This window comes from Passer domesticus, chromosome 35 (genome assembly GCF_036417665.1).
Source record: "Passer domesticus isolate bPasDom1 chromosome 35, bPasDom1.hap1, whole genome shotgun sequence".
NCBI classification, from domain to species: Eukaryota; Metazoa; Chordata; class Aves; order Passeriformes; family Passeridae; genus Passer; species Passer domesticus.
Genome location: NC_087508.1, coordinates 1,061,687 through 1,074,977, shown reverse-complemented (window position 1 = coordinate 1,074,977; position 13,291 = coordinate 1,061,687). Strand labels below are relative to the sequence as shown.

Sequence of the window (13,291 nt, the reverse complement as noted above, 5' to 3'; positions counted from 1 at the left end):
GACCCCGGGGGGATTTGGGGTTGGATTTTAGGGGGATTTTTTGGGGATTTTTAGGGGGATTTTGGGGCTGATTTTTTGGGATATTTTTGGGATATTTTCGGGGTTTTGGGACCCCCCTCACCGACGAGCAGGGCCCAGGGGGCTCGGTGACCCCGGGGGGATTTGGGGTTGGATTTTAGGGGGATTTTTTGGGGATTTTTAGGGGGATTTTGGGGCTGATTTTTTGGGATATTTTTGGGATATTTTCGGGGTTTTGGGACCCCCCTCACCAACGAGCAGGGCCCAGTGGGCTCGGTGGCCGCGGCGGCTGCACGGGGCGTGGTTGCTGTCCCCGTCGTAGCTGGGGGGGTCAAGGGATGGCAACGGAGCCTGGGCCCTAAAGGGACCCCAAAAGGGAGCCCAAAACCAAAAGGGACCCCAAATCCCAAAAGGGACCCCAAAATCCCAAAAGAGAGCCCAAACCCCAAAAGGGACCCCAAACCCCAAAAGGGACCCCAAATCCCAAATAGAGAGCCCAAAATCCCAAAAGAGAGCCCAAACCCCAAAAGGGGGAACCCAAACCCCAAAAGGGACCCCAAAAGGGACCCCAAACCCCAAAAGGGACCCCAAAACCCCAAAAGAGACCCCAAAACCTCAAAAGGGGGAACCCAAACCCCAAAAGGGACCCCCAAACCCCAAAAGTGAGTCCAAAACCCCAAACAGAGACCCCAAAACCCAATTCCAAACCCAAAACCCCAACAGGGACCCCAAAATCCCAAAAGGGGGACCCCAAAACTCAATGGGGGCCCCAAAATCCCAAAAGAGAGCCCAAACCCCAAAAGGGACCCCAAAACCCAAAGGGGGAACCCAAAATCCCAAATAGAGACCCCAAAACCCAAAAGGGGGAGCCTAAACCCCAAAAGGGACCCCACAACCCAAAATAGAGACCCCAGAACCCCAAAAGGGACCCCAAAATCCCAAAAGAGACCCCAAAACCCAAAGGGGGAACCCAAAATCCCAAATAGAGACCCCAAAACCCAAATGGACCCCAAAATCCCAAAGGGAGATCCCAAACCCCAAATCCAGACCCCAAACTCCAAAAGGGACCCCAAAATCCCAAAAGGGGGTACCCAAAACCCAAAGGGACCCCAAAACCCAATTCCAAACCCAAAACCCCAACAGGGACCCCAAAATCCCAAAAGGGGGACTCCAAACCCCAAAAGGGACCCCAAAATCCCAAAAGAGAGCCCAAACCCCAAAAGGGACCCCAAACCCCAAAAGGGGGAACCCAAACCCCAAAAGGGACCCCAAAACCCAAAAGGGACCCCAAAATCCCAAAGGGAGATCCCAAACCCCTAAAGGGACCCCAAAACCCCAAAAGGGGGAGCCCAAACCCCAAAAGGGACCCCAAAACCCAATTCCAAACCCAAAAACCTCAAAGGGGGACCCCAAATCCCAGACCCTAAAACCCAAAGGGGGACCCCCAAACCCCAAAAGGGACCCAAAATCCCCAAAAGGGACCCCACAACCCAAACCCTGACCCCAAAAACCCAAAAGGGAGCCCAAACCCCAAAAGGGACCCCAAAACCCCAAAAGGGGGAACCCCAAACCCCAAAAGGGACCCCAAAACCCTAAAAGGGGGAACCCAAACCCCAAATCCCAAATCCCAAAAGGACACGGGACGAGCAGGGGCCATTCCCATCCCAAACCCCAAACCCAGACCCCAAATCCCAGACCCCAAACCCCAAACTCTTTTAGGATACAGGACGAGCAGGGGCCATTCCCATCCCAAACCCCAAACCCCAGACCCCAAACCCCAAATCCCAAACCCCAAACCCCAAACCCCAAACCCTGTAGGATACGGGACGAGCAGGGGCCGCCCCAGACCCCAAACCCCAAACCCCAAATCCCAAAATGAGGATACGGGACGAGCAGGGGCCATTCCCATCCCAGACCCCAAACCCCAAATCAAACCCCAAACCCTGTAGGATACGGGACGAGCAGGGGCCGCCCCAGACCCCAAAAGGAGCCCCCAGACCCCAAACCCTTTTAGGATACGGGACGAGCAGGGGCCGCCCCCCCAGGAGGTGCCGCAGGATCCGGGCCCGGTTGGGCCCCCCCAGCCCCCCCCGGAGCAGCTCGGCCCGGCACGGCAGCAGCTCCTGAGCCAGGGCCCCCAGCTGGGCAGCTGGGAACAGCCAAAAACAGCACAAAAATATCCTAAAAATGTCCTAAAAACATCCTGAAAATATCCTGAAAATATCCCAGAAATATCCTGAAAATATCCCAAAAATATCCTGAAAATATCCTGAAAATATCCTAAAAATGTCCTAAAAACATCCTGAAAATATCCTGAAAATATCCCAGAAATATCCTGAAAATATCCCAAAATATCCTGAAAATATTCTAAAAATATCCTAAAAATATCCTAAAAACATCCTGAAAATATCCTGAAAATATCCCAGAAATATCCTGAAAATATCCCAAAAATATCCTGAAAATATCCTGAAAATATCCTAAAAATGTCCTAAAAACATCCTGAAAATATCCTGAAAATATCCCAGAAATATCCTGAAAATATCCCAAAAATATCCTGAAAATATTCTAAAAATATCCTAAAAATATCCTAAAAACATCCTGAAAATATCCTGAAAATATCCCAGAAATATCCTGAAAATATCCCGAAAATATCCTGAAAATATCCTGAAAATATCCTAAAAATATCCTAAAAATGTCCTAAAAACATCCTGAAAATATCCTGAAAATATCCCAGAAATATCCTGAAAATATCCCAAAAATATCCTGAAAATATCCTGAAAATATCCTAAAAATGTCCTAAAAACATCCTGAAAATATCCTGAAAATATCCAGAAATATCCTGAAAATATCCCAAAAATATCCTGAAAATATTCTAAAAATATCCTAAAAATATCCTAAAAACATCCTGAAAATATCCTGAAAATATCCCAGAAATATCCTGAAAATATCCCGAAAATATCCTGAAAATATCCTGAAAATATCCTAAAAAATCCTAAAATGTCCTAAAAACATCCTGAAAATATCCTGAAAATATCCCAGAAATATCCTGAAAATATCCCGAAATATCCTGAAAATATCCTGAAAATATCACAAAAATATCCTAAAAATATCCTAAAAATATCCCGAAAATATCCCAAAAATATCCTAAAAATAGCCTACAAATATCCCGAAAATATCCTAAAAATATCCTGAAAATATCACAAAAACATCCTAAAAATATCCTAAAAAATCACAAAAATATCCCAAAAATATCCCAAAAATATCCCAAAAATATCCTAAAAATATCCTGAAAATATCCCAAAAATATCCCAAAAATATCCCGAAAATATCACAAAAATATTCTAAAAGTATCCAAAAAATATCCTGAAAATATCCCAAAAATATCCTAAAAATAGCCTAAAAATATCCCGAAAATATCCCAAAAATATCCTGCAAATATCCCAAAATATCCCCAAAATATCCCAGAAATAGCCCCAAAAATATCCCAAAACCATCCCAAAAGCCACCCCAAAATCACCTCAAACCCATCCTGAGAATCCCCCCACCCCAAATCACCCAAAATCCCAAAAAATCTCCCCAAAATCCCCCAAATCCCCCCAAAACCCACCCAGGACCCCCCAAACTCCCCCCAAATGCCCCCCAAATCCTCCCTCAAACTCCCCAAAAATGCCCTAAAACCCCCCAAAATCCCCCAAAACCCACCCAGGACCCCCAAAATCCCCCTAAAACTCCCCAGGAACCCCCAAAATCCCCCTTAAACCCCCCCAAATCCCCCCAAAATCCCCCCAGGACCCCCAAAACCCCCCCTTAAAACCTCCCTGAATCCCCCTCAAAATTCCCCCAAAATCCCCCCTCAAACCCCCCAAAAATGCCCTAAAATCCCCCAAAAATCCCCCCAGGACCCCAAAATCCCCTCAATTTTCCCAAAATCCCCCCAAATCCCCCCAAGACCCCCCAAAATCCCCCCCAGGACCCCCAAAATCCCCTCAATTTTCCCAAAATCCCCCCAAATCCCCCCAAGACCCCCCAAAATCCCCCCCAGGACCCCCCAAAATCAACCCAAACCCCTCCAGGACCCCCCAAATCCCCCCAAAATCCCCCTCAAAATCCCCCCAAATCCCCCAAATTCCTCCCTCAAAACCCCCAAAAATGCCCCTAAAATCCCCCAAAATCACCCCAGGACCCCCCAAACTCCCCAAATCCCACCCAGGACTCCCCAAAATCCCCCCAAATTCTCCCTCAAACCCCTACATAAACCTCCCAAAATTCCTTCTCAAACACCCCAAAAATGCCCCCAAACCCCCCAAAACCCCCCCAAACCCACCCAAAATCCCCCCAGAACCCCCTAAAATCCCTCCAGGACCCCCCAAAATCCCCCCAGGACCCCCAATCCCCCCCCAAAACCCCCCTTAAAACCTCCCCAAATCCCCCTCAAAATCCCCCAAAATCCTCCCTCAAACCCCCCAAAAATGCCCTAAAATCCCCCAAAAATTTCCCCAGTACCCCCAAAATCCCCTAAATTTCCCCAAAATCTTCCAAAATCCACCCAAGACCCCCCAAAACCCCCCCAGGACCCCCCAAAATCAACCCAAACCCCCTCCAGGACCCCCCAAATCCCCCCAAAACCTCCCCAAATCCTCCCTCAAACCCCCCAAAAATGCCCCTAAAATCCCTCTCAAAACACCCCAAAATCATCCCAAATCCCCCCAAAATCCCCCCAAAATCATCCCAAATCCCCCCAAAACCAACCCAGGACCCCCCAAATCTCCCCAAAATCACCCCAGGACCCCCCAAACTCCCCCAAATCCCACCCAGGAGCCCCCAAAATCCCCCCAAATTCTCCCTCAAACCCCCACATAAACCTCCCAAAATTCCTTCTCAAACACCCCAAAAATGCCCCCAAACCCCCCAAAACCCCCCCAAACCCACCCAAAATCCCCCCAGGACCCCCAAAAATCCCTCCAGGACCCCCAAAATCCCCCCCGGACCCCCAATCCCCCCCCAAAATCCCCCTTAAAACCTCCCCAAATCCCTCAAAATCCCCCAAAATCCTCCCTCAAACCCCCCAAAAATGCCCCTAAAATCCCCCAAAATCCACCCAGGACCCCCCTAATTCCCCCCAAATTTCCCCCAAACCCCCCCAAGACCACCCCAGGACCCCCCAAAATCAACCCAAACCCCTCCAGGACCCCCCAAATCCCCCTCAAAATCCCCCCAAAATCCTCCCTCAAACCTCCCAAAAATGCCCCTAAAATCCCTCGCAAAACACCCCAACATCATCCCAAATCCCCCCAAAAACCCCCCAAAATCCCCCCAAAATCCATCCAGGACCCCCCAAAATCCCTCCAGGACCCCCAAAAATCACCCAAAATCCCCCCAGGACCCCCCCAAATCCCCCAAAATCCCCCCCAAACCCCCCTTAAAACCTCCCTAAATCCCCCTCAAAATCCCCCCCAAAACCCTCCTCAAAACCCCCAAAAATGCCCCAAAATCTCCCAAAATCCCCCCAAAATCCATCCAGGACCCCCCAAACCCCCCCCCAGAATCCCCCAGACCCACCTGAGAACATCTCCCCCTGGCGGGTGTAGCCCCTGGCCCGCGCTGTCTCCAGCAGAGCCCCCAGACCCAATTGGGGCCGGGGGGGTCCCAGCAGAGCCGCGGCCATGGCCAGCGCCACCAGGCCACACCTGCGGTTGGGGGATTTTGGGGGGATTTGGGGGGATTTGGGATTTTTGGGGGGATTTGGGGATTTTTGGGGCATTTTGGGGGGGTTTTGGGGATTTTTGGGGGGTCCTGGGTGGGTTTTGAGGAGATTTTTAGGAGTTTTGCAGTGCATTTTGGAAGTTCTGGGAGCGGTTTTGGAGAAAATTTTGGGGGTTTTGAGGGGATTTTAGAGGATTTTGGGGGGATTTTTGGGGGGATTTAGGGGATTTTGGGGGGACTTTGGGGAATTTTTGGGGGGATTTTTGGAGGGATTTGGGGGAATTTTGGGGATTTTTGGGGTTTTGAGGGGATTTTTGGGGGGGTCCTGGGTGGGTTTTGGGGGGATTTGGGAGGGGTTGGGGGTGATTTCTTGGGTTTTGAGAGGATTTTTGGGGGAATTTGGGTGATTTTTGGGGGGATTTTGAAGGAATTTGGGGGGTTTTGAGAGGATTTTTGGGGGGGTTTGGGGGATTTTTGGGGGGATTTGGGGATTTTTGGGGGATTTTGGGGGGGTTTTGGGGATTTTTGGGGGGTCCTGGGTGGGTTTTGAGGGGATTTTTAGGAGTTTTGCAGTGCATTTTGGAAGTTTTGGGAGCGGTTTTGGAGAAAATTTTGGGGGTTTTGAAGGGATTTTAGAGGATTTTTGGGGGATTTTTGGGGGGATTTAGGGGATTTTGGGGGGACTTTGGGGAATTTTTGGGGGGATTTTTGGAGGGATTTGGGGAAATTTTGGGGATTTTTGGGGTTTTGAGGGGATTTTTGGGGGGTCCTGGGTGGGTTTTGGGGGGATTTGGGAGGGGGTTGGGGGGCATTTCTTGGGTTTTGAGAGGATTTTTGGGGGGATTTGGGTGATTTTGGGGGGGATTTTAGGGGATTTGGGGGGTTTTGGGGCGATTTTGGGGGGTTTGGGGATTTTTGGGGGGTCCTGGGTGGGTTTTGGTGGGATTTGGGGCAGCTTTGGGGTGGTTTTGGGGGGATTTGGGAGGGGGTTGGGGGGCATTTCTTGGGTTTTGAGAGGATTTTTGGGGGGACTTGGGGGAATTATTGGGGGATTTGGGGATTTTTGGGGAATTTCGGGCATTTTTGGGGTTTTGAGGGGATTTTTGGGGGGTCCTGGGTGGGTTTTGGTGGGATTTGGGGTGGTTTTGGGGGTGGTCTTGTGGGGATTTGGGAGGGGGTTGGGGGGGATTTCTTGGGTTTTGAGAGGATTTTTGGGGGACTTGGGGGAATTATTGGGGGGATTTGGGGGGATTTGGGGATTTTGGGGGATTTGGGGATTTTTGGGGGATTTTGGGGGGATTTTTGGGGGGTCCTGGGTGGCATTTGGGGGGATTTTGTGGGATTTGGGGGATTTTTGGGGGTGGTTTTGGGGGGATTTGGGGGGGATTTGTTGAGTTTTGAGAGGATTTTTAGGAGGATTTGGGGGAATTTGGGAGGATTTTGGGGGATTTTGGGGATTTTTGGGGTTTTGAGGGGATTTTTGGGGGGATTTTTGGGGGGATTTGGGGCGGTTTTGGGGGTATTTGGGAGGGGGTTGGGGGCGAGTTCTTGGGTTTTGAGAGGATTTTTGGGGATTTTTGGGGAGATTTGGGTGGTTTGGGGGGTTTTGGGGGTGTTTTTTGGGCGGTTTTGGGTGTTTTTGGGTGGTGTTTTGGGTGTTTTTAGTGTTTTGGGGTTTTGCGAGTTTTTGGGGGTTTTGAGGTGGATTTTGGGGCATTTTGGGGAGATTTTAGAGGTTTTGGGGGATTTTGGGGGAAATTTTTTGGTAGATTTTGCGGGGTTTTGGGTGTTTTTGGGGGGGTTTTGGGTGGGTTTGGGGTTTTTTGGGGGTATTTTTGGGGTGTTTTGGGGTTTTTGGGTTGTTTTTTGGGTGTTTTTGGTGGTTTTGGGGTGCTTTTGGGGTTTTTTGGGGGTATTTTTGGGGTGTTTTGGGGTTTTTGGGTTGTTTTTTGGGTGTTTTTGGTGGTTTTGGGGTGCTTTTGGGGTTTTTTGGGGGTATTTTTGGGGTGTTTTGGGGTTTTTGGGTTGTTTTTTGGGTGTTTTTGGTGGTTTTGGGGTGCTTTTGGGGTTTTTTGGGGTATTTTTGGGGTGTTTTGGGGTTTTTGGGTTGTTTTTTGGGTGGTTTTGGTGGTTTTGGGGTGCTTTTGGGGTTTTTTGGGGGTATTTTTGGGGTGTTTTGGGGTTTTTGGGTAGTTTTTTGGGTGTTTTTGGTGGTTTTGGGGTGCTTTTGGGGTTTTTTGGGGGTATTTTTGGGGTGTTTTGGGGTTTTTGGGTTGTTTTTTGGGTGTTTTTGGTGGTTTTGGGGTGCTTTTGGGGTTTTTTGGGGTATTTTTGGGGTGTTTTGGGGTTTTTGGGTTGTTTTTTGGGTGTTTTTGGTGGTTTTGGGGTGCTTTTGGGGTTTTTTGGGGGTATTTTTGGGGTGTTTTGGGGTTTTTGGGTAGTTTTTTGGGTGTTTTTGTGTTTTTGTGGTGGTTTTGGGGTGTTTTTGGGTAGATTTTGGGCTGGTTTTGGGTAGATTTTGGGTGTTTTTGGGTGTTTTTGGTTCTTCCCAAGCACTCACTGGGGCCCGTTCTGGATGAGGGGCGGCACCGGCCGGTGGAACAGGAGCCACTTCCAGGGACCCTGCAGGCTTGGGGAGGGGGCTCGCTGGGAGACCCCTCCCCAAAATCCCCCAAACCCCCCAAACCCCCTCCAAAAATCCCCCCAAACCCCCTCCCCAAAACTCCCCCAGGACCCCTCCCCAAAATCCCCAAAACCCCCCCAAATCCCCTCCAAAAACTCCCCCAAGACCCCTCCCCAAAATCCCCCAAATCCCCCAAACCCCCTCCAAAAAACTCCCCAAACCCCCTCCCCAAAACTCCCCCAGGACCCCTCCCCAAAATCCCCAAACCCCCCCCCAAATCCCCTCCAAAAAATCCCCAAAATCCCCCAAATCCCCTCCAAAAAAAACCCCAAACCCCCTCCCCAAAACTCCCCCAGGACCCCTCCCCAAAATCCCCAAAACCACCCAAATCCCCTCCAAAAAATCCCCAAGACCCCTCCCCAAAATCCCCCAAACCACCCAAGACCCCTCCCCAAAATCCCCCAAGCCCCCCAAACCCCCTCCAAAAATCCCCCAAACCCCCTCCCCAAAACTCCCCCAGGACCCCTCCCCAAAATCCCCAAAACCCCCCAAATCCCCTCCAAAAACTCCCCAAGACCCCTCCCCAAAATCCCCCAAATCCCCCAAACCCCCTCCAAAAAACTCCCAAACCCCCTCCCCAAAACTCCCCCAGGACCCTCCCCAAAATCCCCAAACCCCCCCCCAAATCCCTCCAAAAAATCCCCAAAATCCCCCAAATCCCCTCCAAAAAAAACCCCAAACCCCCTCCCCAAAACTCCCCCAGGACCCCTCCCCAAAATCCCCAAAACCACCCAAATCCCCTCCAAAAAATCCCCAAGACCCCTCCCCAAAATCCCCCAAACCACCCAAGACCCCTCCCCAAAATCCCCCAAGCCCCCAAACCCCCTCCAAAAAATCCCCCCAAACCCCCTCCCCAAAACTCCCCCAGGACCCCTCCCCAAAATCCCCAAAACCACCCAAATCCCCTCCAAAAAATCCCCAAAACCCCCCCAAATCCCCTCCAAAAAAACCCCAAGACCCCTCCCCAAAATCCCCCAAGCCCCTCAAATCCCCTCCAAAAAAGAACCCAAGACCCCTCCCCAAAATCCCCCCAAACTCCCCCCCAAATCCCCTCCCCAAAATCCCCCAAACCCCCCCCCAAATCCCCCCAAAACCCCTCCCCAAAATCTCCCAGACTTTCCCCAAGACCCCCTCCCCAAAATCCCCCCAAATCCTCTCCAAAACCCCCCCAAGACCCCTCCCCAAAATCTCCTAAACTTTCCCCAAGACCCCTCCCCAAAATCCCCCAAACCCCCCCAAATCCCCTCCCCAAAATCCCCCCAAGACCCCTCCCAAAAATCCCAAAAAATCCCTCCAAACCCCCCCCAAGACCCCTCCCCAAATTCTCCCAGGACCATCCCCAAGACCCTCCTAAGACCCCTCCCCAAATTCCTCCCTAAAACCTCCACAAATCCCCCTCACACCCCACCCAGCACCCTCAGACCCCTCCCCAAAATCCCAAACCCCCCCCCAAATCTCCTCAAAACCCCCCAAGACCCCTCCCCAAATTCCTCCCCAAAGCCCCCCCAAAACCCCCTCAAACCTTCCCCAAATCCACCAAGACCCCTCCCCAAAATCCAGCCCAGGGCTCTCCAGGATACCCCAGGACCCCTCCCCAAACTCTCCCAGACTCCCCCTCACGACCCCTCCCCAAAATGCCCCAACCCCCCCAGGACCCCTCCCCCAAATCCCCCCAGGACCCTCCCAAGACCCCTCCCCAAATTCCTCCCTAAAATCTCTCCAAATCCCCCTCAGACCCCACCCAGCACCCTCAGACCCCTCCCCAAAATTCCCCAAAACCTGCCAAAAACCCTCCCAAGACCCCTCCCCAAAATCCCTCAAACTTTCACCAGGACCCCTCCTCAAACTCTCCCAGACCCCCCTCAGGACCCCTCCCCAAAATCTCCCCAAATCCCCCTCAGACCCCCACAGCACCCCCAAAACCCCCTCAAACCTCCCCCAATCCCCCCCGAGACCCCTCCCCAAATCCCTCCAGGACCATCCCAAGAGCCCCCCAAGACCCCTCCCCAAATTCTTCCCTAAAACCTCCACAAATCCCCCTCAGACCCCCCCCCAGCACCCCCAAAACCCCCCACAATCCCCCTCAAACCTCCCCAAAACCCCCCAAGACCCCTCCCCAAATCCTCCCAGGATCGTCCCAATACCCCCCCAAGACCCCTCCCCAAATTCCTCCCCAAATCCCCCTCAGACCCCCCCCAGCACCCCCAAAACCCCCCTCAAACCTCCCCAAAACCCCCCAGGGACCCCTCCCCAAACCCCCCCAGCACCACCCCAATACCCCCCTCACGACCCCTCCCCAAATTCCCCTCACGCCCCCTCACCTGTCCCTGCGCCTCCTCAGCAGCTCCCGGAGCCCGCCGTCCTCTCCCAGCTCCTCCCCCGCTCTCTCCAGCGCCTCCCGCAGGACCCGCTCCAGCCCGGGGGTCCCGGGGGTCCCGGGGGTCCCGGGGGGGGTCCCGGGGGTCCCGGGGGGCGGCGGGGGGGGAGGGGGCGGCGGGGGCGGCCGCTCCATGCCCGGCCCCGGGTCAGGGCTCGCCTCTGATTGGCTGGAGCGGAGCAGGGGAGGCGGGAGTTGCTGAGGTGAATCGAGCGGTGATTGGTGGGTTTGGAACAAGGAGCGGTGATTGACAGCAGAGGGGAAAGGGAGGCGGGAGTTGCTGAGGGGAGACGCGCGGTGATTGGTTGGTTCCAAGCAAGGGAGGCGGGAGTTGCTGAGGGGAGACGCGCGGTGATTGGTTGGTTCCAAAAAACGGAGGCGGGTGTTGCTGAGGGGAGACGCGCGGTGATTGGCTGGTTCTAAAAAAGAGTGGCAGGAGTCCCTGAGGGGAGACGCGCGATGATTGGTTGGTTCCAAAAAAGGGAGGTGGGAGTCCCTGAGGGGAGGCGCGCGATGATTGGTTGGTTCCAAGCAAGGGAGGTGGGAGTTGCTGAGGGGAGACGCGCGGTGATTGGTTGATTTGGGAAAAGGAGAGGCGGGAGTTGCTGAGGTGAATCGAGCGGTGATTGGTGGGTTTGGAACAAGGAGCGGTGATTGACAGCAGAGGGGAAAGGGAGGCGGGAGTTGCTGAGGGGAGACGCGCGGTGATTGGTGGGTTTGGAACAAGGAGCAGTGATTGACAGGAGAGGGGAAAGGGAGGCGGGAGTTGCTGAGGGGAGACGCGCGGTGATTGGTTGGTTCTAAAAAAGAGTGGCAGGAGTCCCTGAGGGGAGACGCGCGATGATTGGCTGGTTCTAAAAAAAGGGTGGCAGGAGTCCCTGAGGGGAGACGCGCGATGATTGGCTGGTTCTAAAAAAGGGTGTCAGGAGTCCCTGAGGGCAGACGCGTAGTGATTGGTTGGTTTGGGAAAAGGAGAGGCGGGATTTGCTGAGGTAAATCGAGCGGTGATTGGTGGGTTTGGAACAAGGAGCGGTGATTGACAGGAGAGGGGAAAGGGAGGCGGGAGTTGCTGAGGGGAGACGCGCGGTGATTGGCTGGTTGTAAAAAAGAGTGGCAGGAATCCCTGAGGGAGACGCGCGATGATTGGTTGGTTCCAAAAAGGGAGGCGGGAGTCCCTGAGGGGAGGCGCGCGATGATTGGTTGGTTCCAAGCAAGGGAGGTGGGAGTTGCTGAGGGGAGACGCGCGGTGATTGGTTGATTTGGGAAAAGGAGAGGCGGGAGTTGCTGAGGTGAATCGAGCGGTGATTGGTGGGTTTGGAACAAGGAGCGGTGATTGACAGCAGAGGGGAAAGGGAGGCGGGAGTTGCTGAGGGGAGACGCGCGGTGATTGGATGGTTGTAAAAAAGAGTGGCAGGAATCCCTGAGGGGAGACGCGCGATGATTGGTTGGTTCCAAAAAAGGGAGGCGGGAGTCCCTGAGGGGAGGCGCGCGATGATTGGTTGGTTCCAAGCAAGGGAGGTGGGAGTTGCTGAGGGGAGACGCGCGGTGATTGGTTGATTTGGGAAAAGGAGAGCGGGAGTTGCTGAGGTGAATCGAGCGGTGATTGGTGGGTTTGGAACAAGGAGCGGTGATTGACAGCAGAGGGGAAAGGGAGGCGGGAGTTGCTGAGGGGAGACGCGCGGTGATTGGTGGGTTTGGAACAAGGAGCGGTGATTGACAGCAGAGGGGAAAGGGAGGCGGGAGTTGCTGAGGGGAGACGCGCGGTGATTGGCTGGTTGTAAAAAAGAGTGGCAGGAGTCCCTGAGGGGAGACGCGCGATGATTGGTTGGTTCCAAAAAAGGGAGGCGGGAGTCCCTGAGGGGAGGCGCGCGATGATTGGTTGGTTCCAAGCAAGGGAGGCGGGAGTTGCTGAGGGGAGACGCGCAGTGATTGGTTGATTTGGGAAAAGGAGAGGCGGGAGTTGCTGAGGTGAATCGAGCGGTGATTGGTGGGTTTGGAACAAGGAGCAGTGATTGACAGGAGAGGGGAAAGGGAGGCGGAGTTGCTGAGGGGAGACGCGCGGTGATTGGTTGGTTCTAAAAAAGAGTGGCAGGAGTCCCTGAGGGGAGACGCGCGGTGATTGGCTGGTTCTAAAAAAGGGTGGCAGGAGTCCTGAGGCGAAACGGCGCGGTGATTGGTTGATTTGGGAAAAGGAGAGGCGGGAGTTGCTGAGGTAAGTCGAGCGGTGATTGGTGGGTTTGGAACAAGGAGCGGTGATTGACAGGAGAGGGGAAAGGGAGGAGGGAGTCGCTGAGGGGAGACGCGCGGTGATTGGCTGGTTCCAAAAAAGGGAGACGGGAGTCCCTGAGGCGAGACGCGTAGTGATTGGTTGGTTCCAGGAAGGGAGGCGGGAGTTGCTGAGGGGAGACGGGCGGTGATTGGTTAGTTCCAGGCAAAGGAGGCGGGTGCTGCTGAGGGGAGACGAGCGGTGATTGGTTGGTTTGGGGCGGTGCGCGCCGCTATTGGCTGGG

General features: G+C 53.3%; 1 protein-coding gene across 1 annotated transcript; it reads right to left on the bottom strand.

The window, feature by feature from the left end:
* Positions 1 to 183: 183 nt before the first annotated feature.
* Positions 184 to 10,968, bottom strand: LOC135288794 (actin maturation protease-like). The gene is made up of 5 exons (XM_064402177.1): positions 10,726 to 10,968; positions 8,282 to 8,350; positions 5,578 to 5,705; positions 2,038 to 2,167; positions 184 to 340 (listed from the first exon to the last, which is right to left on the bottom strand). The coding sequence occupies exons 1-5, from the start codon at positions 10,914 to 10,916 to the stop codon at positions 199 to 201; spliced, it is 660 nt and encodes a 219-aa protein (XP_064258247.1). The 5' UTR covers positions 10,917 to 10,968; the 3' UTR covers positions 184 to 198.
* Between the last annotated feature and the right edge of the window lie 2,323 nt (positions 10,969 to 13,291).

Excerpts from the sequence above, each read along its gene's own strand:
- LOC135288794 (XM_064402177.1), bottom strand. The coding sequence starts at position 10,916 with ATGGAGCGGCCGCCCCCGCCGCCCCCTCCCCCCCCGCCGCCCCCCGGG. Across the intron at positions 5,706-8,281 it reads CTCATCCAGAACGGGCCCCA|GTGTGGCCTGGTGGCGCTGG; the intron begins GTGAGTGCTTGG and ends CCCCAACCGCAG. Across the intron at positions 341-2,037 it reads GGGCGGCCCCTGCTCGTCCC|CTACGACGGGGACAGCAACC; the intron begins GTATCCTAAAAG and ends TGACCCCCCCAG.